This window comes from Phyllostomus hastatus, unplaced genomic scaffold (genome assembly GCF_019186645.2).
Source record: "Phyllostomus hastatus isolate PE091 unplaced genomic scaffold, TTU_PhHast_1.1 phas_contig_34, whole genome shotgun sequence".
Classification (NCBI taxonomy): Eukaryota; Metazoa; Chordata; class Mammalia; order Chiroptera; family Phyllostomidae; genus Phyllostomus; species Phyllostomus hastatus.
In genome coordinates this window covers 31019221-31045148 of record NW_025333857.1, presented here as the reverse complement: position 1 = coordinate 31045148, position 25928 = coordinate 31019221, and the positions used below count along the sequence as shown (strand labels likewise).

The window sequence follows — 25928 nt, the reverse complement described above, 5'->3', positions numbered from 1 at the left end:
ATCTATCCCTAAAAATGCTTCAATGCTAGATAGTTTATAACCATCCTACTAACTCTGCCAGAAGCCAAATACTTTGTTATGTAAACTGTTCTGGAACATAACTAAATGAAGCTTCCCAATTCATGGTGAAAATTGGTGCAACTCTGGTACCAAAGCCAGTCAAGTTTGTGACATGTAGCAAACTCACAAACAGAGCTGCAAAGATCCCAAATAAAATATCAGCAAATAAATTCACGGCTATTAAAGAATAACAAATCAAAACCAAGGAATTTTGTATTGACCTATCATACTTTAAAACTACTATTTTGATTCACATTCCCACCTGATTTTCTGCATCTCTACCAACACTGGGGAGTGGTAGGGGAAAACTCTTGTTTGATTGTTTTTTAATTTGAAATTTAAATCTTTACATTTTAAATTAAAAAGCTTTAGAGTAGTGATGAACATGTAATATCTCAGGTCAGTTCAAAGCAAAATTATTAAATAAATTTTATCTTTGGATCCTCCACTCCAGCCTATTTCTGGTGCTTCTTTTCCCTCTTTCTAGAGTCCTTGGGTTCTTCATATGAGCTCACAGGGATGGGTGTCGTGGAGCAGGGGCAGCCACTTCCTCCCATTAGCTGTCCAAAAGAACTGCAAAGTCCTGGCGTGCAATTCCATTTCAGGGTCTTCGACAGACAACAGCACATATACCTGGGTCTCTACTTTCCCACCCTAAAATCCTTCAGAAAGCCTGCACTATGCACCTTCTTACCCCCCTCCTCAAATCTGTCTCCAGGAAAGCCTGATAATCTCATATAGTAGGGTAAATTTGATTTATGTATTTGCTACCTCAGGAGAATTTGCTTCTGAAATGTAGCCTCTAATTAGGCAAAGAAAATTTACTCACCTGCAGAAGAATTAGGTCCTATGTTTGAGGAATTCTTTTGATGCCTAATTTCTGAATTTTTCTAAAACGGTGAGCTCAGATGTTATCCTGATGCTTCAGCCTGCTGTACAATGGTGTCGTTCAGACTACAGCCAGCCCTGGCTTAGAGAGTTAAAGAGCCAAAATCCCACTTCTGCCCCCTGGTTCTTAATCCAGTGAACCCAAATTTTCTTCCCATGAGTACAGAGTAGATAAAAGCTGCCTCTCATCTACCAAGTGGATCCTGTGAGGGCATCAAGAGCTATTTGGGGCAATGTCCTGGTGGTACTTTGGCCAAACTTGTGGTTGTGCAGAAGCAGATCTCTGTGGAAATCTGATGGAGTAGGGGCACAGCTCCACCTGATGATCCTTACCCGGGGGCCACCACTATGACCCATGAGCCAAACACAGTACACAGATGAATTTCATCTGGTTCTTATACTTCTTACATTTTTTAGTTCAAATGCCTTTGAAGGCATTTCCTCTTGCAATCTCTGCCTTATACTCATCCCTGAACATAAACTGATACAAAAGAATTAGGCATCCCACAAGAGCACATATGTTCTTGTTCCTTCTCCTCACTTCTGCCCAATGTTTAAGGCACAAGACAAAAGGTGAGATCTATTGGGTTCCAGTCACAGCTGTCCTAACTAGTTGTTGCCCATAAGCACTGGGTCTCTGTATCCGAGTAGTGGACCAGAAAACTTCTGAGACAACTGATAGTTTAACAGTCTGTGGTTCTGTATCAATGCTGTTCATCACAGTAGCAAGGCTTAGAATTATATATTAGCAAATTCTATAAAGTTTACTTTCTGTGTAGTTGGAAATAGGCAAGTACTATTATATCCCCATTTATAGACAGGGAGACTCAAAGCCTAAGGTAGTTGAATACAATAGCAATTCAATGTGGAAATTTTTAAAAATCTTTTGGCTTCTTTAAACAGCTTCCCTTTGACTTAGAAAAAAAATCTTTATTGTTCCTAAGCACTATTTTGGGATTTTGTATTAATCCAACTTGTATTAATTATTCCCCAGAGAATACTTTTCTCCCCTGAATGTACTGATAAATTATTCTCAAGAGGTTTCAAGGTTACCGAGAGGACTGGAGGATCTAGAAGCATCGCAGCATTGAAAACCTTGAGTAACTATTGCCTAGGAGTAAGTGTAGGGATGTCTAAATTGCGCAAACACACATATATACCTAAGGGAGCCATTTACTGAAGGGCATACTACTAACTAGCTATTTTCAAACACTGAGTTTATCATCTCATAGTTTACATTGTGGTTTACACATGTCTGTAAATCCAGCAAGTTTTCATTTAAAAACTTAAATGTTAGAAGAGGACATTTTCCTTGCTTTGTGGTTTCTCCTCATTGAAACCATAATCAGTGCAATTACCCAAGATGGTTTCTGTCAGGAGACTACTGAGGCATTTCCCTCTTAATGAACTGCAGGGCCATCTAATTGAATTCTTGCTACGTATGCTTTTCCTGTGGTTAAGAATCTACCTTATAGATATTAAAACCATCTGTGTTCAGATATGGTCTCATTGATTTAATTTCTCTTGGGGGGAAAAGTGCATTGCTAATGGTCATGTCTCAAATTACAGATTACGGTGTTTCGGATGGGATCAGAAGGACACCAGGACATAGATTTAGCTATCCTGACAGCTTTGCTCAAAGGTAAGAGAGTTTGTGTGTCCAGAAAATGCAAAAGTAACTTAAGTGGATTAACACAGCAACCTTGTGTCTCCTAACAGTGGATATAATTTGAAATGATACCATTACATGGCCAATTGTGGATAACATAAGGACCTCTCCTGTGAGACATGCTCTGGCTATTCAATTCTTCTATAATGGAGCTGTGAGAGAATGATTCAATTTCATAAAACTTAAATATACTACAATTTAGTCATGTCCACTAAATCATAAAAATATACAAAGTAAAAGACTAATGTAATATGTAAGACACTAAGTTCCTGAGGTTATTTAATAATTATTGCCCTATCTACTTTCAAAAATCACTTAATATAGCCTAGATAATAGATAGCTAGACATTGAGATATCATAATATGTTAAAATGGAAAATCAAAACCATTTAGAGCAATAGAGAAAGAAACCAAAAAAGTAGAGTACTGTACTTGTTATAATTAAACATTAAATTTAACTCTAAGTTTCTTCAAAGTCAAGGTGAAAATGGAAATGCCTGGAGTGAATGGTTTTCCTTTATAAAGAGGCTGTTTGTGTATGTCGTTTCTGGTCCCAATACTACAAAGAGATCTCACTGCATGTCCTCATCCTTGCAGCCATGTGCAAGAGAAGATTTTTCTCCAACTTCTACAGATCAAATCCTGCCCTTAATGTCCCTTAATAGGTAGTTTACATCTGGATAGTGATGTTCAGTATGAAAATAAACAAAAAGAAGTTGCCTCTGTTTTGGACTGAAAGGAAAACCGGAGCTATAAGATGAAGCAAAACCACAGACCTTTTGAATGCAGTTCTGGGTTAGCAAGGTCTCCCACCTTCCTCCTGAGCCCCACACTCTGCCTGCTGCAGCATTTGTCACATGGCTGGGCACTCTGTTTGTAAGCCTCCTTAGATGACAAGCTCCGTGAGGGCAGAGAAGGCATCTTGTTCATTACTGCTCTCTCAGCACCTCACATAATTCATACCACACGGCAAGTGTTCAACCAATTTCGGTGAATAAACAAAGGAATGAATGGATGACTTAATGATTCAGTGATAGATTACAAAATTAAAACTCAGAATAGCAACCACTGTATTCTAGTTTCTCATCTACCTATTCTCCTTCCACTATTAATATTTTCTTGACTACCTATCATGTGGCAGTCACTATGCTAACTAAGCTTTTTACAAATACTGTAAACATTCATTGTTGCAACAACTGTATCATGTAGAAGCTGTTTTTAATTCCCATTTACAGATGGGGCCAGTGAGCTACAAGAGGTTAAGTAACTTGCTCAAGGTTACTATTACTAATTAGGAAGCCTGGGCTTCCAGGTATGCCCAGCTCTTCAGTACACCACATGACCCCTTTGACCACAGAAGCTGACCTTCTCCGTCTACTCCCCAAATTAGATATGCACACTTTTTCAAGATTCCGATCACATTTCAGGAAGTTCACAACCCTAAAATGCGTGTCATGTGTCCCAGATTGAGAATCTCTGCTCTAGAGTGTTCAGTTCCAATGGACTAAGCACGTACATGCAGAAGAATTCAGGGACCTACATGGGCTGAACCACAAAGCAAACCCTGGGTCCCCTTCCCTATTTATCAGACAAAATTAAAAGTTTGAGGCGAGTAACTCTGATAGTTGCTATTCTTACATAAAAATAAGAAAATGTAATAAAGCTGGTAACTAACACTTGTTGAGGATTGTTAAGTGCCCAACGCTGTGTTAGGTGCACTCTATGTACAAATTCACTTAATCCACACAACTGTGTGATGACTAGTTTATGACAAGGCCCAATTTATCGACAAGGAAATTGAACAATTTAGTAACGCGCCCACGCCAGACAGCCTGACCCCAGAGACCTCACTTACATATTCCACTACGGCATGCCCACTGGTAATAAGTGGAACACCATATTTGCCACCTTGAACCAAACTCCCAGCAAATGGAAAAGTGACCCATTTATTAGTTAAAACATATTAACCATCATCTTATCTTCTATTGAAAACATTTTCTTCCTCTTTCACTAATTTGTGACTTAAAATTGTGCTTTCCCTTTGATCAGTATTAGAATTTTTTTGTGATATAGTTTTCTGACTGTTCATAACAGATCATATGATATATTTTATATTATAACCAAATAGTTATACATATGTGTTTAGAAAACTGAAATTAAGGTACATGAAATAATGTTTCCATTGACTATAGGTAATGAAAGTAGATATTTTCTGTCCTCTTTAATGCTGATTATATCCCACTAAATTGATTTCATGACCTATTAATGGATCATAATTTGAAGTTTACAAAACATTGCTATAGGGGATTAAAGGAAATTATGATTGCTCTAAGAAATTAACATTTTAATCATTATAATCAACCTTATTTATGCAACAGTTGATGCTAATTGGAATTTATGCCATTAAAAAATTATGATGTGTCAACTCTGTTTTGCGAAGGCTTTTAAATGCTCTCTGATTTTGACCCAGTTGATTTGTAATGTCAAGCATATACTTCTGCTGACTCTACCTCAGAGGCCAACAGCATACTAAAATCTGTTTCAAATTCTTTAATTTGTTAAATTATTCTTCCTATGTATTTTCACTTATGCCTGAGCATGTAATACTGTTTACATTTAATTTTTCTATGATCATACTTGGTTTTCAATTATCTAATGCATGAAGAATCTTTGTATAGTGCAGTACTTATTCTCTCCATCATCTGAGAAAATTAAAAATTAGATAAGAGGGGGAGGAGAGAGCTGTGAGACTAACCCCTAGCTAGTCCATAGTTTCAGAACCTGTGGGGAGTGGAAGGCAGACAGACAGGGAACCAGGTGGTTGTGGGGAAAATACACCTTTGCTGTCTCCTGTTTCTGATCCCATGGGTTTTATTTTCCTCTGGATCTGTTAGTATTAAAGGATACTGTTTATATGATAGAGACTTACTGGGTGTCTGTTCAAAAATGAAAAGAGGAAGACCATGAATGCTGTTACAAAAAGCTAAGAGGCCATTAGTGTCTTCAAAAGCTGACCTGAGTAGCTTTGGAGAACAAGTGACGTCACATTTGTCGTTCACATTAAGGTAACCACTCTCCAAGAGTGGTGGTCTGAGGCTGAAGCTACACCCTTCTCCACCTCTTCTGTTCTCCCCCCACCACTGCTGCACATCCAGGGGGCCCAAGAAACTGGTACAGAGAAAACACAGGACATTGCATGTTCAGATAAAAAACAAATTTGGGGGATAAGTGAAGCCCAAATATTGCATGGGACATACTTATACTAAAAATATTGTTCATTATTTATCTGAAATTCAAACTTACCTGGGAGACCTGTATTCTTCGTCACTAACTCAGGCTACCATCCTACTCAGCAGAGGTCTGACACCTTGAGAGGTTCTATGGGAAAAGTACTCAAGAATCTAGGAAGGTCACCTAGTTCCTCTTCCTGCCTCCATCCCTCAGCCAGGCCCTGCCTAAGTCATAGCAACCAGAGAAAGCTTCCACTGGAAAAGACTCCAGACTTATTTTAAACTATCCGATGCTTACCAGCATGCTTTCCCAGACACCTCATACTATCTGTGTGTCTCATACAGCAACATAAACCTCTCGCTCCAGGCTCAATAATGCCAGATAACATCTGCTCATGACAGTAAGTGGTGCTTGATGCTTTCTACAGATAAAATTACTCCCCGTGTTCTCTTCATTTACTCTTACACCTCTTGGAAGTTGAAGCATGTGGGTGTACACTCTCATACCGATATACATGCACTAAAGTGTAATAGGTGATGATCATTGTCCTTCCTAAGTGAGAAACTTTTTCCTTTGGGTTAAATCTTCATTGGTAAATAAGTTACCTACAGCATGGGGAAAGGGTAAACTTTACTGCTTATTTTTTTCTGGAAAGCAATTTAAAAGAGCTAAAAGAGAGTGCAAATAATATGTTCCTATACAAAACTATCCAGGTCATCAAAAACAAGGAAAAGTCTGAGAAATAGTCACAGCCTAAGAAGAGATGCTGACTAAATGTAATGTAGCCTCTTAGATGGGATCCTTGAACAGAATAAGTATTAGGTTAAATATTAAGAAAATCTGATAGAAAAGGAGAAAGCATCTTCTGTAATTAACTGTAAAAGTCAAGTACATATATAGTCAAAGTACTATAACATGTACAGGTAATATTTAACATAAAGTATTTATATAAATCACATAAACATGTATAATAGCTGATTACTATTGATCTAAAAAATAATTAGAAATACTTTTAGAGAATCTAAGCAAGAGATATATGAATGCAGAGTTAACAGAAAATAATTTGTAGGAAATTCAATTTCCCCATACAATTAAAGTCATTTTAGAGAAAATTACCTAGTTTCTACTATTTTATTTCACACATTTTAGTTCTTCAGACTTAATTAATGCTAATCAATAATTAATAAACTAATTAATTACTTTTAGACTCTTATGTAGGGGAAGACAATTTCTTTTTAAGATATGCATTTGTAAGTCTGTTTAAACCTTAAATAAATAAGTTTGAAATAAAACTCTTATGCCAACCTAAAACTAATATGAAGTAATATTGAATGTAAACTGTAATTGAAAAATAAAATGCCAAATGCCAAAAAAATAGCCAATATGTTCTATCTAACTTTAGAAAAATTTCAAGAATGCCATTGATTAGATTATATTATGCAAAACAATGAAACTCACCATGCTCTAAACCATTTTTCTTAAAATTATATCTTTTAAAAAATTAAACTTGAAATAAAAGTAAAATCTTTTTTTAAAAACAATAGATTTTAATAGTTTGAAACTACATCTAAATGCATGCCCCTCTAACTCTGTTAACTAAAAAATGCAACTATTATCACAAACTAGTACTGACATCAATATGCAATTAGTCTTGCTAAATAACTCATCTTATTTTCAAATGGCTTAATAAATCCCTAGCAAAACTAAATTTTGGAGTATATTCTAAATTAGTTTATGTCCAATAATTCTATGTACCAGGTAGATCTCAAAGGCAACTAGCATCCTGGAATGTTTAGTGAGAAGCTACCTTGCTTAAACTTTGAGGACTGATTAGTAGGTTTTTATAGGAATTAAATATGACCCTACTTTGACAATAAAAATGTATTTCTAATTAGATGCTGTCTTTCACATCCTGCTTTCCTGTGTGTAGGCAGCTTAATACAACACATGCATGATTGCATTCTTTTTAATATCTTTTTTTAGCCTGGAACTGTTTGGATAGCTTTATTAAGGGCAAAAAAGGAGACATGCATGTTAATACCTTTATCACTAATGAGACACAAAGTTATCATACTAATTAAATATTATACAAGTAGAATTAGATGAAATTTTGTCCAAAGGAGATCTACAAAATCAAAACTATGTAGCATATTCACTTTATTTTAGATTGAAGATGGGATATGATAAACCATGGGAGAACAGTGAAAATTTCAGTTGGAGATGAAACTCCTCTGGTAATTTTTACAATGTAGATTCTTTACTGAAGTATTTATTAAGCCCTTCTCTGCATGAGGCTACTTTTAGTTCTCCACATGTCCTCTGACTTTTAAATCAGGCTCTTTCAAATGCACTTGGTTCCTGATGGTTCAGTTTATTCCTTTAGTCAAATCTTTAACTTCAGTGTCATAGAGAAGATAGGCCTTCAGCAGTTATTCAGGTTTGGAAAACTCTCATTAATAAGTGATGGTCTGGCTGATGATGATCATGATGATGCCACCAAACCAGATATGAGGACAGGGCACCAGCACCATCTGTTTTACTCACCACCAGACACATATTAGATCTATCTCAAAAAAGTCCAGCCATTGTTAATGTAACAAGAATGATTTGCACAACATCAATGTAACCTAGCAGCCAAGGAGAATGGGCTGGAATTCACATGCATTACAATGACAATTTCACTGTACTAGTCAGTGGGGGTGGTAGACACCATTGAGGGAGCTGGTGTACTGGGTGACATCACATTCACAATGACTGAGCAAGTATAGAAACAAATCTGCATCCAATTTTTTTATTGTTGTTCAACTACAGTTGTCTCCATTTTCCTCCCATCACTCTACCCTTATCCACCTACCCCCACCTCCCACATTTAATCCTGCATCAAATTTTGCAGTAAGTTTAAACATTCCTTCATGGAAACTATTCAGATGATTCAGAAGGCCACAGCTATGGGCACCTGGTGATTAGCAGCTTCATCACAACAATATATCCGCTCACGCATCATGTCTCATGCAGAGTTTTTGGTGAAACATCAAATCACACTGGTGACTCAGCCTCCCTACAGCCCAGGTTTGTGACTTCTGGCTTTTCCCAAAACTAAAATCGCCTTTGAAAGGGAAGAGATTTCAGACCATCAGTGAGATTCAGGAAAGTACAACAGGGCAGCTGATGATAATTGGGAGAAGTTCCAAGGTGCCTACTTTGAAGGGGACTGAGGCATCATTGTCCTATGCACAGTGTTTCTTGTATCTTGTATCTCCTTCCATAAATGTCTCTATTTTTTATAGTACATGTCTGGATACCTCCTGGACACACCTCATATACAAAGCACCTGGCATATAGTTGGTATTCAATAACTATTTATTGCACTGATGAATAAATGTTCAAAAGCCTTCAGGATCTGATTAGATATATCTTTAAATCCTAGTGCTTTACTGGCTATGGCATTAACCACATAGGTTAGTTTACCTCTGTAAGCCTCAGGCCCCTTCCCTGGGCAAAGGGAAATTGTACCTCTCTTGTGTGATTGATGTAAGGGACACATGAGACAGTTAAAGTAAAAGAACTTTGAGGGAAAGCAGTGTGCCTTCTCTATGATAAATACTTAACACATAATACTTTCATACCCATTCCTTTCTAAAATAGGCCTTAAAAATTCTTAAAGATCTGGCATGTCCCCCATATCCAAAACCCATCAGAATCATATAATGTTAAATTTGAAAGGACCCATAAATTTAAAAACAACTAAAAAATAAATAAATTTCAAGGATACATGAAAGGATCCAAAACAGACCACAAAAGGGAGTTTAATCTTGAAAATGGCTGAGAACATGCAAAGATGCCTTAAAATGAAATTAATTTTCTGTCAAGTTTATTTTCTTGCAAATCCAAGTAGATCTCAAAGTAATAGCAGGGACCAAAGTAGATAGCAATTTTAGACATTTCTATTTGTCTCTAATAATAAAAGGCGTAAAAAACTTAAATCTCTTAATCGCTTCATCTGTATAGTATCTTACAATTCACAAAGCATTTTCACATAAATTTTAATCATTTTCTAATCTTTACAACTCCATGCAGTGGTTACCAGCTAATTTATCTCTAAATTAGGACTTTCTTAGGCATGAAAGTGGGAAGTATTGATAATTAAGCCAGAACAACAGGAATAAACCAAGAATAGCCAGGCAAACTCAGAACTATCAATACCCTGGTTACAATCTACCTTCCAATTAGAAAGTTTCCAGAGGAAAAGGATCATGTCTTCTTCTTTGCCTTTATATCCCAACACCCAGAAGAATTTCTGACGTGGAATTTTCATAAATATCCATTGATTGAAAGAAATGGAGTCCTGGCCTAATCAACTACTAGCCAAAGTCACACAAACAACCCAGAAGTGAGCTGGGGCCTCCTTACCCCTGAAATTTCATTAATGTTGACTCTCAATAATCCACAAAATACAGATCCTACATTATCCCCAGAGTTCCACAAATTCCTAAAATTCTTAAATTCTCCCTGTCATCCCTGCCTCCTGATTCGTATATGTTATTTCTGCTCCTCACTATAGAAGTCCAAATGTAAAACTAGACCTTCCAAGTTTCAAAACACAAATAAGATTCATGTAACATAAAGAACTTAATGGGCATAGTAGGTTTTTCTAAAAACATAGGTAGGGCTGGAAGAGAGTTTATTTCTGAATAATGTAACCACTTCTGACCAAACAGCAGGCATCTCCAATATTGATGTACTTTGGCTGTTTCCTACAGGATCCTTTATACAGATCCTTCACCATGACTCACCCAGTGTCACACTGTTCCACAGGCTTACCCTCCCCCATCTTCTTCCAGTATTTGCTTCTTCCTCATGCTTCTCCTTTAAGAGTAAAATGAAGTCTTCTTCTCCTTTCAAACACAGAGATTCATCTCTGGCCTCTGATATTTTGGCCCCAGCCCTGAAAGGCTCATCTGCAAGGTATCTGCAAAATACCTTGCAGGCAAAGACAGTCCCCTCTCAAAGCAGAATTCTGGTGCCAACTTATAGAAGAGAGTGATTTCTTCAGCTCCTTTCACATAGGTAGTAAGTATGAGAGTGGGGCTTGAGATTCAAGTTTGTCCTCAGAGAATGAGAGTGTAATGTTCTTTGCTCCAAAGGCATAATCACTGGCAGGAAAGGTGCAACATGTGCATCCAAGTGTTTGCAAGGACCATGAACAAAAGGGCCTTAGGCCATTCCTATTATGGTTCCAAAGTCATGAACATGTCCCTAAGATTGTCTCACTATAGAATTTTTAAGCTGGTAGAGCTATGAAGATCTAGGCCATGCAATGCTTCTGCTGGTGTTTGGACAAAGGGAAACTGGAATCCAGTTCTGCAGAAGCCCAGGAGCAGTGTTCCTTCTCTGCACGATGCAGTTAGTTCTGCATGACAGATGTGGTCATTTCGGGCTCATTGTTACACAGAAGCTATACACCCTTTCACTCTGCAGCTCGCTCATGCCTCAGGATTGGCACAATGCCAGTGTGCTCAATTATCTACACTTTAAGCTAACTGCAAACTCAAAGCTTGTGAGCAATTCTCAGCTGGTGACTCCCCAGTAGAGCTACAGAATCATGTTTTCTTCTTGACTACCTGAGAGCAATGAGTCAGCTTCATTCATCAAATTAATCATTATACCTTCTAAATTATATAATCATCCAGATTGACAGTGGCATGATTTGTAAAATGAATACTTTACATTCACAATACAAGTAATAGTGATAAACAATACTAAAACTAACACATAACAGTAACAACTAATATGGCACTTACAGTAGGACAAGTATTAATTAATTTAATCCTCATGATACCAAAATGGGGCAGGTACTATCAGTATCACTCATTTTAGAATTTGGAAAAATGAGGCACAGAGAAGCTAAATATGGTGGTCAGAGTCACACAAGTAGAAATTGATGGTGTCTGGACATGAACCCAGGTTATCTGAGTCCAGAGCCCTTGCTCTGCATCCTGAACACCTATGGCCAGGTATTAAAGACTGCCCTTATTTTCACATGTTTTGGACAATCAATGATGACCAAACTTTCTTTGGTGCAAGAAAAAATATAGACAGACTCCCAGGTATATATAGTTCACTGAACAAATAAATTTACTTATTCTACTGTGAATCTCTCTAAAACAAGAATAAAAGATTAGTTATTTAAAATTATTAGAGAAGAAACAATATTTTGTGATCTTTCAAGCTGGAAGACTACATATACTAGCCTTCCTTGCAGAGACATTAGAACCATATGACTAGAAGAGAAAAAAAAACTGAACACTAAGCTGGTATCAAGCTGACTTACACTTTAAAATGCTCAAAAGGCACTGAAATTTGGGCACCCAGGACCTCAAAAAAGGGAGCAAAGGGGGGAAAACATAAAACAATTTGGTGAGTCTTTTTTAAGTAGCTAGAATGTCATATCTTTACCCCAAATCCCCAAAGCCCTCTCCAACCAAAAAGTAAAGATTTGAGGACTGGGATATAGTATTGAAAAAGAGGGTTGGGAGTAGGCCTTAATAAATTAATATATATGAGATGCTGAGACTCTAGCCCTTTTCCCCTACTTGGTTTCTAGCATGCTGGTGGCTGGAGTCTTTATCCTCCAGGCCAGAGATTGGAAGAGACTTTTCTGTGAAATGTGATGTTTCTATGAGAAAAAACCTAAAGATACTACCATGACAGATTCCACATCTAAGGATCCCAACCAGTTTATATTACAGTGAAGTTTACAGTTCATAATCTCTACTCATGCACTTGGGGCTTTCGATCAGCACTATAGTTTCCCACTCTTAAATATGAACAGATGACCAAGGGTAATCAGACATTCCAGAAAGCCCTCTAACATAGAGGATAGATAAGCAGAACCTTTGTAAGAAGAAGAAGGAAATTTTCCAAAATTATCATTAATATCCTCAGAATATTTTTTAAATATTCAAATCATTAAAAAATAACAGCACTGTATATTTAGTTCAAGAGCTACATAGACTTCTGACCAAGACAGGCATAGGTAGATATGCTTTGCTTCCTTGCACAACCAAAAGAAGGATACCAATTTAAAAAAAAAAAAAAAAAACAGAACTGCCAGAAAACTGAATTGTATGAAAGTCTGTCTGACAACCAAGCAGTTAAAGAAGAAACATTCTTCCAGACTGGTAGGATGGGCAGAGACAGGCAGCTGGGTGGAGAGGACACACAGCAAGGCAGCAGCTGGCAGTCCCACATTTGTGGGTAAACCAGGAAGAACAACTAGGGATCAAGACAGACCATGCAACCCAGGGTTCCAGTGCAGGGAAGTAAAGTCTCAAAACCTCTGGCTGTACAATTCAGTGGGGGTTGTGGCAGTGGGAGAAATACCCAGTCTCACAGGAGAATTCATTGGAGGGACACACAGGGTCCTAGAATGTACACAAACCCACCCAGGAATCAGCACCACAAGGGCCCAATATGCTTGTGGGTGGCAGGGGAAGTGACTGAGAGCAGGGTAAGAGCCAAGAAAGTGGCATTGTTCCCTCTCTGACCCCTCCCCCACACACAGCATCACAATGAAGCAAAGTAGGTTGCTCTGCCCTGGTGAACACCTCAGGCTCCACTCCTTACAATATAACAGGTACACCAAGACAAAGAAATATGGCCAAAATGAATGAAGAGATCAAAACAACAGAAAAAGAACTAAGAAGCCCTGACTGGTATGGCTCAGTGGATTGAGCACCAGCCTGTGAACAAAAGGGTCCCCAGTTAGATTCCCAGTCAGGGCACATGCCTGGGTTACGGGCAAAGTCCCAGTAGGAAGCATGCGAGAGGCAACCACACAATGATGTTTCTCTCCTCTTTCTCCTTCCCTTCCCCTCTCTCTAAATATAAATATATAAATTCTTTAAAAAAAACAAAACTAAGCAACAAGGAGATAGCCAACCTATCAGATGCAGAGTTCAAAGCACTGGTATTCAGGATGCTCACAGAAATGATTGAATATGGATGCAAAACAAAGGAAGAAGTGAAGGCTATATAAAGTGAAATCAAGAAAGTTATACAGGGAACCAACAGTGAAGGGAAGGAAACCAGAACTCAAATCAATGATTTGAAACAGAAGAAAAAATAAATAAATATTCAACCAAACAGAATGAAGAAACAAGAATTCAAAAAAAAAATGAGAAGAGGATTAGGAACCTCTGGGACAACTTTAATTGTTCCAACATCCAAATCATAGGGGTGCCAGAAAAAAAAAGAGGAAGAGCAAGAAGTTGAAAACTTCCTTGAAAAAATAATGAAGGAAAACTTCCCCAATCTGGCAAAGAAAATAGACTTCTAGTAAGTCCAGGAAGTTCCTAGTCCCAAAGAAATTGGACCCAAGAAGGAACACACCAAGACACATCATAATTATATTACCTAAGATTTAAGATAAGGAGAGAATCTTAAAAGCAGCAAGAGAAAAGGAGACAGTTACCTACAACAGAGTTCCCAAAAGACTATCAGCTGATTTCTCAAAAGACACCTTGCAGGCAAGAAGGGGCTAGAAGGAAGTATTCAAAGTCATGAAAGGCAAGGACCTACACCCAAGGTTGCTCTATCCAGCAAAGTTATCATTTAGAATGGAAGGGCAGATAAAGAGCTTCCCAGATAAGGTCAGATTAAAGGAGTCCATCATCACCAAGCCCTTATTATACGAAATGTTAAAGGGACTTATCTAAGAAAAACAAGAAGATCAAAAATTTGAACTATAAAATGACAACAAATTCACAACTATCAATAACTGAACTTGAAAAACAAAAGCTAAGCAAACAACTAGACCTGGAACAGAATCACAGAAATGGAGACCACATAGAGGGTTATCAGTGGGGAGATGGAGGGGGAATGAGGAAAAAGGTACAGGGAATAAGAAGCGTAAATGGTAGGTACAAAATAGACAGGGGGAGGTCAAGAATAGTATAGAAAATGCAGAAACCAAAGAACTTACATGTATGGCCTATGGACATGAACTAAAGGAGGAAATCCTGGAGGGAGGGAGGTTCAGGGCAGAGGGGAATAAAAGGGAGAAAAAATGGGACAAGTGTGATAGCATAATCAATAAAATATACTTTAAAAAAACTAGTGAGAGCTCTTAGAAATTAAAAATAACAGTGTCAAATAGAAAATAAATGGAAAAAAATAAAAATTAAGTTGAAGAACTTCCCAGAAAGTACAGAAAGAGAAAGAATAAAAGAGTGAACAAAAGATAAAAAAAAAATACCCTGAATGGTGTGACTCAGTTGGTTGGAGCATCATCCCGTAAACCAAAAGATCATAGGTTCTGTTTCAGGTCAGGGTACGTGCCTAGGTTGTGAATTTAGTCTCTGGGAAGGATGTGTACAAGAGGCAACCAATAATGTTTCTCTGTCATGTCGATGTTTCTCTCTCTCTCTCTCTCTCTCTCTGTCTCTCTCCTCTTCCCCCTTCCCCTCTCCTTAAAAATCAATTTAAAACAAAAGAGAGTAGGAAATTGTCGATGTAACATTTCCAGAAATCTCCCTGAACTCCAGAATACATGTTACCAGATTATAAGGACCCACGGAGTGTCCAGCATAATACGTGAAAATAAACTCATATTAAGTCATGTTATAATGATATTACAGAATATGTGAGTCCAAAAGATATCTATATTCTAATTGCTTCCAGTGAAAAATACAGGTCCTATGCTTTGCTAGACAAGGAGCCTAAATGTTTTAAACTTCTAACCAACAATGCAGAAAGTTATCATGCAATGCCCTAAAAATTTGAAGAACATTTATTTGCAATCTATTTCTACATTTAATCTACCAGTCACTTGTGAAGGTAGAATAAAGACATTATCAGACATCAGTTGTCAGTTCCCATGAACCACTTGTTTGGAAATTACTGGAGCATGTACTTCGCCAAGACCAAAGCAGAAACAAAAATGAAACAGGTAACATTGGAGATAGGAAACAGGAGTTCCCACACAGGCGGAGAAAGGTGTTGGAAATCCCTGAATGATGAGGAAGAGGCTCACTCAAGGTGACAGTTCTGCACCAGGTGTGGAGGCAAAAGCAGGACCTTCCTAAGCTTAAGTCTGTAACTGGTACAGTGTCACTTCTATTCTAAAGCAAGTCACAAGACCAGCCCAGATTCAGTGTGGGAGGGACTATCCCAATAGTATGAATATGGGGACTATCTCCCTTGGAAGTTCTGTTTGGAGACCAACCACCATGGAGAACCAAAATAATCAGCTACTAAGAGAAGCGTAGCTGCTTACAGGGAAAGAGGATTGGGATGATGAGACTTGCGATTTTTGTAACAAATCTCTGTGCATGCACAACTATAGTAAAAATAAAGTACAAAATGGTCCCTGGATCATCAAGTTCTCAAAAAAAGAGACAATGAGTAAAAGAAAAAGAGAACAGAAGTTAGGAAATCATCAGTGCAGTAATTTCTTGGGAGTCCCAGAACTCCCAATTATTTTTTCTGTAGAACCTGGCTAAAAATCACAATATGGAGAATGCAATTATTTTAATTGCCCAGCTACATAAATGGATTCATATTTGTCATATCACAAGCAAGCAGAATAATCCAATGGAACAGGTTTTTCTTTTATTCCTTCAGTCCTACGTTGACAATGTTTCTCAGTTTTGCATATCGCGTATACTACGGAAACATTTTGACATTTGTCTAACACATCAATGGGAAACTTTTGTGAAGTGTTGGCTTTTTTATTGCAGAAAGGGTGTGATAAAAAGGACCCATCCATTTAGGTAGGTTGGCAAACACAAGGAAATAGCACAGTGCTTTACAATGTTATTAATCATAAATCATCACTTTATTTGTCCTTTCATCTTGCATATATTATTAGGGCATGAGGAAATAGCTATAATATTTACAGCAGAAACCCTTGGCAAATATCATTACATAGACAACCTGACTTTGCAAGGTTTTTGTATCATTTTAGTCCACAAAAGTCTAGTATCCTAGCTCTGAAATTGAAACTAAGAACAGTTTTTTAAAGTGAGTGAGACCTTACACAGAACACTCAGACCCAAAAAATAAGAGAAGAGCAAAACAAAGCTTATTCCCCACCTCCTGCCACCCTGAGATGCAGGGGTTAAGAAGTGTAAGGACCCATGAGAGAAAGAGTCTAGTGGTCACCCCAGGCAGGATAGAGTGCAAGAGGAGGAACGGCCCTTGGCCGCCTCTGACAGGCCAGGGAAGGTGCAGCAATTCTCTGAGCAGAGGGCAGCAGGTGCCACACCCAGGGGCACTGTCCTGTTAAACCACTGAGGAGGCACCCGATGCACTGTCCTAATTGAGTGTGATTATAGCTCCTAAGAAAACACCCAGTGCCCCTTGCCTAGGCTGCCCAGGCATAAATGCATAATCAATCTTCCCGATTTATGTTCCTAGGAAACAGTCACATTCTTATCATCCAAGCAAAGCATTTATATCCAAATTGAAACTTTCATCACAACAAATTTGCCTTTTCTTGTTTATATATTAGCACCCACAAGCTTCAGCTCACCTACGGGAGTGTCTAAAGGATTTTTTTTAAAGCCCTGGCTGGTGTAGCTCAGTGGATTGAGTGCTGGCCTGCAAACCAAAGGGTTGCTAGTTCGATTCCCAGTCAGAGCACATGCCTGGGTTGGGGGGCCAGGTGCCCAGTAGTGGGTGCATGAGAGGCAACCACACATTGACAGTTTTTTCTATCTCTTTCTCCTTCCTTTCCCTTTTCTCTAAAAAATAAATAAAGAAAATCTTTTTAAAACTTTTTAAATAAAAAAAAAACTTTAATAGAAGGTAGCATTTCATCGACTCCCCAAGGTCTGTCAGAGAACTACTTCTGATGCCCATTGACAGTTCCAACATGTGTATAAGCAGTGAGTGGTTTAGGGACTGTCAGTACTTAATTCTGGAAATTACTATTTCAGTGTACAAGAAGTATTCCTTTTATGAAAATTCAGTGACACCTAATCATTCACATCAACCACAGCAAAAACCGTAATAATAGTCTGGCTGGTAACTGTTCACCTTCCAGAATAGTGGTGACATTATTAATCTGATAAATTTACTAAATTAGTATTATTAATATGGTAAATTTATGGTCAGAAATATGTAAAATACTAAATATACTTGCATAATACTTCAATTTAACAAAGCGATTTTCCCATCTATTATTCTATTTAGCCTCCAAAGCAACCCCTTAAAGATGGTGTTATTGATCTTGTTTTATACATGAAGAAACTAAATCTTGGAGAGGATAAGTAAATCTTCCAAGCCCCCACAGGTAATAAGTGAGCTCAGTGCCCTTCTCTTCTACCCAAAGAAGTTGTTACAGCCCCTCTTCACACCCACCATACATCTGCCCTCCTGGAAAGGGCAACCTGACATGGACCAGAGCTGAGCCAGGCAGCTGCCATCTGGCTGGTATCTCATTCGGTCCTCCAGGAGGCCAACATGTATCATTCTTAATATCAGGGATAAATGACCTCTTAAGAACTACAAAGTCTTCAAAGACCTATATATGGTAGCAGTATATACCATACTACACCATAGTATACCATAACATAAAAAGTATAAACAAAATGCTAAAAAGACACCAATGAAAGAGACTCCTGGGTTTAGAAGAAATGTTAATGCACCTCTGCATTTCAGAATGCCAAAGCCTATTATATCACATAAACAGCCTACAGAGATACAAACTAAATAATATGCCAATTATTTTTTCAGGGGAATTTAAACTTAAGAAGATACCTTTTTAAAATCTTACTAATACTGGAAAACAAGGTCTCCAAAGAAACAGGATCTAAGAATATCCAAACAGGGTTTATTCTGCCCACACAAGTGCCCAACATTTTATCCAATCAATAACTTCCTTAAAGCATATTTACAAACTTTACCTTTTGCATTACATCATAGTTTAAATGTATTTATAAATTCCTAATTAAGAATAAGAAATAATGCCCTGGCTGGGTGGCTAAGTTGGTTGGAGCATCACCCCATACGTACACCAGAAAGTTTTAAGTTCATTCCAGGCAGGGCAAATAGCTGACTTGCAGGTTCATCCCCAGACAGGGCATGCATGGGGGGTAACTGATCTCTCTCTCTCTCTCTCTCTCTCTCTCTCTCTCTCTCTCTCTCTCTCCCCCCTTCCTCCCTCCCTTCCTTCCTTGCTCTCTAAAATTAGTGAACATATCATCAGGTGAGGATTATAAAAATTAAAAAAGAGTGAGAAATACTTTAGTGAAGGAAATTCTTTTACAAAATAAGTATCACTAAATCACTGTTTTATCAGTGTGCATTTTTACAGCATGACTTTAGAGTGGAGAATTCCTATTTATGACTGTGAGAGAGGTGGAAATAGACATGAACTGGTTGAGTGAATGAGGCTGGCGGGGTGGAGTGGATGGAGCCAAACTGAGAACCCCAATCTTCACTTTTCCAAAGGAAATAACTGTAGTCACTTCAGAACCTGATATAGACTATTAGATAGCCTTGGAAAGACTTCATCCAAACAGGGATTCAGTAATAGAACCTAAAGGAGGACTCAACAGAAGACAACAGTAACAACAAAGACATTTGGGTGTGTGTGTGTGTGTGTGTGTGTGTGTGTGTATGAGAAGTGGGTGGTTATTTTTCTCCTCTTTGAGGGTAGAAACTTTGGTCCAACCTTGTCTTCCCAGTGCCCACAAGGAAGGCTGGCAGAAAATTGGAGCTTAGTAAAAATTTGTTGAGCAAATGAAACCATCTGGGCACCCAGCTCTTCCTGTAAGGCTTCTCCTGGTGCCCTTTCTCAACACCAGGGGCCATGTAGTTACAAGGACATCGAGATTTCAGCAAGGCAGTGGGGGTCTGGAGCTGGCAAAATGGGTAAAGGCGACCAAAGGTCAAGCCCTGAAGATGTCGTCTGCAGCACAGTGACTATAGTAAATAATATTGTATGGTATATCTGAAAGTTGCTAAGACAGATCTTAAAAGTTCTCATCACATGAAAAAAATTGTAACTCTGAGTGACTAAACTTACTGTGGTAATAATTTCACAATATACACATATATCAAATCATTATGATAAAAATATATGACTTGTTTACAATATTGTATATAGTTTACAATAAGTATACAATAATTTATACACTATTGTATAAAACTAATACAATGTTATATGTCAAATTTGTCTTAATAAAACTGGATAAATAAATATATCTCCAAGCCCAAATGTCTTGACCAATGAAAAATAAAAAGAATCGAAGGAGCTCATACATGAATTTTAGGTAACATTTTATCAATTTTGGCCCCAACCATCCAGCATTAGAGGATATTGTAGCTTTTTTTCATTAGCACAGCTGTGGGATGTTTTGTGATTGAGGACAGAAAAGCCTAGCCTGTTTGCCAGCTTCACTTTGTGTGGTGCATATCATGGGTTCAATAAAATTTTCTACGTTTCTATGAATCAAAAAAAAATATGCTCTGAAACCAGACTGCCTGGCTTTGAATCTCATCTCTGGCACTTCCCAAACTTGTCCTTGGACAAGTTTTTGTGCCTCAGTTTTCTCATCTGTAAAATGGTGATAATGGCACCTCATAGTTGGTTCATGTGTTCTAAGAATGTAATACATTAACACTTGCTTATACCAGTAACCCTAGTGTAAGTTTGCAATCCTGTTGTTATCTGAAGAGATAAGAAATATATTTTTATGGAAAAATCCCTATGTAAATTGAATTAATATTCATCATTCCAAACACTAATTAACTTACTATAAGTATGTGGTTTACACTGACCCAATATGCATGTACACTACAATCAGAAATGCCATTTGAGAATGGCTGTTATCAAACAGTCAATGAGTAGCCAAGTGTTGGTGAGGGTGTGGAATAAAGGGAACCCTTGGGCACTGTTAATGGGAATGTAAACTGGTGTGGCCATTATGGAATGCAGTATGAAGATCCCCCAAAAAACTAAAAAGAGGTCTACCATACATCCCAGCAATTCCATTTCAGGGTATTTATCACACACACACACACACACACACACTAATTCAAAAAGATATATGCATCCCTATGTTCATTGCAGCATTACTTACAATAGCCAAGGCATGGATGCAACCTAGGTGTTCACCAATAGATGAATGGATAAAGAAGATGTGGTACATATATACAATGGAATATTATGCAGCAATATAAAAAGAATGAAATTTTGCCATTTGTGACACCATGGGTGGATGTAGAGGGTATTATGCTATGTGAAATAAGTCAGTCAGAGACAAATACCAAATGGTTTCACTTATATGTGCAATCAACAAAATAAAACAAAACAAATGAACAAACAAAACAAAACAAAGACAGACTCATAGAAACAGAAACCAAAATGATGATTACCAGGGCTGAGGGTAGGGGAGGGGTGAAAAAGATAAAGGGTAATATAGTCAATAATATTGTGATAAGTTTGCATGGTGATAGGTGATTAGTAGAATTTGTGGGGTGATCACATTGTAACGTATAAAAACATCAAATCACTATATTGTACACCTGAAACTAATACAAAATTTGTATAGCAATATATTAATTTTTTTAAGACTGTTAAGCAGTGTTTTTTAATGGCTGATTTTGTCTCCCCTCATCTCTGGGGGCATTTAGCAATGTCTATAGACATTTTTAATTGTCATGACTTTGGAAGGAGGTGCTATTGTCAGTGCTATTGGGTCCAGTCCAAAGACGCTGCTAAATATTCCACAACTACAGGGTGGTCCCCATGATAAAGGGTCATCCTGCCTGACATGCCAGTAGTGCTGAGTCTGAGAAACGCTCCCACACAACTGAGTCTGCTCTGCAGGAAGAGAGGCATTGGTGCCAGAGGGATGGAGTGGGTCTTCTTGGTATAATAACTCCTTGTTATTTTTTCTATCCCACACTTCTCCCCTTCTTGTCTACAGGAGCCAATGCCTCTGCCCCAGACCAGCTGAGCTTGGCCTTAGCATGGAACAGAGTCGACATCGCTCGCAGCCAGATCTTTATTTATGGGCAACAGTGGCCGGTAGAGTATATGTTGTCACCCCTGAAAAGCCCACTTGCTCGGGCAAGGGTGTTTATATGAAATGTTAAAGGGTTTTCTTTCATAAGAAGAAGAGCAGTAAAATGTCAATAAATACATATCTATCGATGATTGAATCTAAAAAACAAAATAAACAAGTGGAACAGAAACAGAATCATAGATACAAAAAACATTTTGATGGTTGCCAGATGGGAGGTGGGTCAGGGCAATGGGTGAAAAAGGTGAAGGGATTGAGAAGTACAGATAGGTAGTTACGAAACAGCCATGGGGATGCGAAGTACAGCGTAGGACATGGAGTAGCCAAAGAACTTACATGCATGGCCAATGGACATGGACAACGGTGTGGGGATTGCTGGAGGGAGTGGAGGCGGGCAGCTGGGTAAAAGAGGTTAAAGGGGGGAAACTGAGACAACTGTAAATAAACAATAAAATATAATTTTTAAAAAGCATTTGAAAAAAAAAGAAGCAGCAGCCTCTGAGAGCAGGTCGGAAATGCTGCCTTTGCTTTGAGATGGAAATGATTTAGGAAATCACTGCCACCTGGTGGAACACACGACTAAGCACAACTTGAAGTGTTCCAAACATTTCCATCTCTCTGAGTGGCCTTTGATAGCAATTTCAGCAGCAAAGGATGCCATTTCTTTTAAGTGTCTTTTTAAAGTATGTGTAATACAAAGTTGTATTAATTAAAATGAAGGAAGGATTGGAATTAGCGATTTGTTTCCGGTTGTCTTTGAGGTTGCTGCTCCCAAGCGGTGGCGCCCGTGCTGGGATGCGGCTGGATCGCATGTCAGATGCAGCACCAGCAGGCTTCCCGTGCGGGCGCCATCTGGTCCTGGGGCTGAGCACAGGTCTTCCCTGTCCCCAACAACAGCGCAAAGGAAACCAAAGCTTTATATAACTGTTCTTGGTTTGTTTCCCTCAATCAACTACCGAAAATAAAAACGGAAAATTGGCCATTGGGTGACGCAGGCAGATATCTCCAGGAGGTGATCAGCACCCTGAAATTGGATTTCGTTGCCTGGAAGCACTGTCCAGGTCGTTTTCAGCCCTTCCTTTCCCCAGAGAGCCTCTGCTCATTTAGTGTCACTAGTGCCTTGCTAGTGTGGAAAGATTTTTCAAGGAGTCTGGACCCTGGGAAATTTTTATAAAAGGAATTAAATAAAACCCTGGTAAACAGGCCAAAGGACCTAAATACTTGCTGTGTCTTCAGGGGGGAATGGGTGAGACAAAGGCATGGTAGTGTCACTTAACTAAAAAAAATAAATAAAACAGCCTCCTTTTTGTTGTTTACAAGGGTCCTTCTTCTCAAGCCAGCCAGGGTCTAATTCAGAGCCTAAAAAAGATGAAAACAGATACAGCAAAGTATCCACTTTAGCACTTTGCTGGTGTTGCAGAAGTTTGGTCAATGAGTTGGGAGAGAAAGAGCCTTGTGAATCTTTGTACCTTCTCAGGATGAGGAGGAAAGAGAGAGAGAGATTGGGATTGATGTTCAAGAAGGAAACAACTTTAGCAAATAGAAACCCTTGAATTCTATCTGCAAAGGTAGGCCCCAAAACACAGGAGAGATTGTAGCTGCCCCAAAAGTAGAGTTAGGACAGTCTTGCTAGCATGTTCTTAGACGTGCTGAAGGTTTACCAGATGTCAAAGGCACCCATTTTTAAACTGTTCAGATGAATGCAGAAGAGCTGCCTCTCTGGAGCCTGGGGCAGACTAACTCAGTGACTTGATTTGCAGGTGGGGTCTCTGGAACAAGCCATGTTGGATGCCCTAGTTCTGGACAGAGTGGATTTTGTGAAATTACTCATAGAGAATGGAGTAAGCATGCACCGTTTTCTCACCATCTCCAGACTAGAGGAATTGTACAATACGGTAGGACCGAGCTAAGGCACTTTTTATTTCCTCTACATTTTTTGTTTTATCTTCTCCTGTCCCCTACATGCCTGTGAATCTCCTTCCTGCCCTCCGAATGCATGGCTCATTGTTCACAAGTGTTCCCTTACACCTGTGTAGACAAGAAAGAGCAAGTCACCAAGTTTCCACTTGTTTTAACTGCTCAGTTGTCAGCATCTAAGGCAGAAAGTTGTGTGATCACCAAAAGGTAACATTCTCAGATTCTGATACCAAACCACCGGCATATAGATATTAGAACACAGTTTATTTGTAAGCCCAGAGGGTGTCTGAAGCAATCAGCAGAGGAGGAGTGATTTAACACCAAGCATCAAAAGGGGGCAAATTAACTATCCTGCACCACCCTGTTATCCTCAGAACTATGAAGCGGTTTCCTTTTCCACTACAATGGAATAAAATATAAAAACCTCTTGTTTTGGGTTACCCAAAAGTATTTTTTGTTGTTTTGTAGTGATTTTTTAATTCCTTCACTAGGGATACCAAGGAGTAGTCATAAGAAAAAGTATTTATGAAGTTTTGGTGAGTATTCAATGAATTCAGTACATTAGCTCTGAGCTGACACTCACTAAAATCCAGAGACATTTACAATGTAGATACTGCATTCCCCTATTTTACACATGAGAAAACTAAGGCCAAAGGGTAAATTCAAGGTCACAAATCTCCTAAGTAAAGAAATAAGCTACTACTGAACCAAAGCTTCTGTCTTAGAGATTATCATTGCCTTCATTTGTCAGAACGCTCCTCTATCCCACCACGCAGAGTACTAATGAGGCAAAGTTCATTAACCTATTCCCAGACAGTTTTAGGTGTTAGATGGTGGCACCCTGGCTTTATCTTATTCCCACTGATGGAAGTCGAAAACAGTTTATCAGAGTGGTTCCAGGTTTCTGTTTTCTCTGCAGATTTTTTAGGGGGATTCAGCATACTGAGACTTTTGGTAAGAATAATAGATCAAAATTGTGGAATAGGAGGTTCAACTTTCTATCCCTAAAAAAAATTAACAATTAGCCATAGAAGAAATAAATACATTCCTAGAAATGTACAATCTACCAAGTCTGAATCATAAAGAAATAAATAATTTGAACAGATTAATAACAAATAAGGAGATTGAATTAGTAAATCAAAAACCTTCCAACAAAGAAAAAACCAGGGCCAGGTAAATGTTACAAAACATTTACAGGACTAACCCCATTTTTTTCCAACTCTTCAAGAAAATTTGAAGAGGAGAGAACACTCCCAAAATTATTTTATGAGGCCAGCATTACCCTGATACCAAAGCTAAATAAGGACACTACAAGAAAAGAAAACTATAGTCCATGATCTCTGATAGCTATCAATGCAAAAATACTTCACATAATACTAGCAAACCAAATTCAACAGCACATTAAGAAGGTAATACACCATGATCAAGTAAGATTCATTTCTAGATACAAGGATAGTTTGACACATGCAAATCAATAAGTGTTATATCACATTAACAGAATGAAAGATAAAAATCACATGATCATATCAATAGATTCAGAAAAAGTATTTGACAAAATGTAGCATCTGTTCACAATGAAAACTCTCCACGAATTGTGTTTAGAAGAAGCACAGCTCAACACAGTACAAGGCTACATATGACAAACCTACAGCTCATATCATGCTCAATAGTGAAAGGCTGAAAGCTTTCCCTCTGAGCTCAGAGCCAAGACAGTGGCGCCCACTCTCACCACTCCTATTCAACACAGCAACTGGAAGTCCCAGCTAGAGCAATTCAGCAAGAAGAACATATAGAAGCATCCAAATTGGAAAGGGAAGAAGTAAAACTGTCTCTGTTTTCTGATAACATAAGGTTGTGTATAGAAAATTGTAGAAGGCGCGAGCAGGCGGCAGCAGCGGCAGTGTCTCTGAAACCCGCGCGTGAAGGTCAGTTGCTGGGTACTGCTGGGCACAGTGGCTCTGCCTGCTGCAGTGCCCGCGAGCGAGGAGCCAGTCCCCGCGAACAATGAAAACTCGGTGCATCCCCCTCTCCTAGCAACCTCCGTGGACTGACTGCTCATCCTCCCACTCGATGGCTTACCCGCCTCTGAGGCCTTGAGATGCTTTCTATGGGGCCTGGGCCTGCCTGCTT

At 38.5% G+C, this 25928-nt stretch overlaps 1 protein-coding gene across 9 annotated transcripts in view; it reads left to right on the top strand.

Annotated features, from left to right (window-relative positions):
• TRPM3 (transient receptor potential cation channel subfamily M member 3) overlaps positions 1-25928 on the top strand; it is a 504806-nt gene that overhangs the window by 368305 nt on the left and 110573 nt on the right. For 7 of the 9 annotated variants that reach the window (XM_045840200.1, XM_045840199.1, XM_045840202.1 and 4 more), the window contains 3 exons: positions 2518-2590; positions 21786-21886; positions 23642-23776. In XM_045840200.1, the coding sequence (XP_045696156.1) occupies positions 2518-2590; positions 21786-21886; positions 23642-23776 (309 nt within the window). The remainder of the gene's footprint in view (positions 1-2517; positions 2591-21785; positions 21887-23641; positions 23777-25928) is intronic. The other 2 variants (XM_045840204.1, XM_045840203.1) reach the window with 1 other exon arrangement.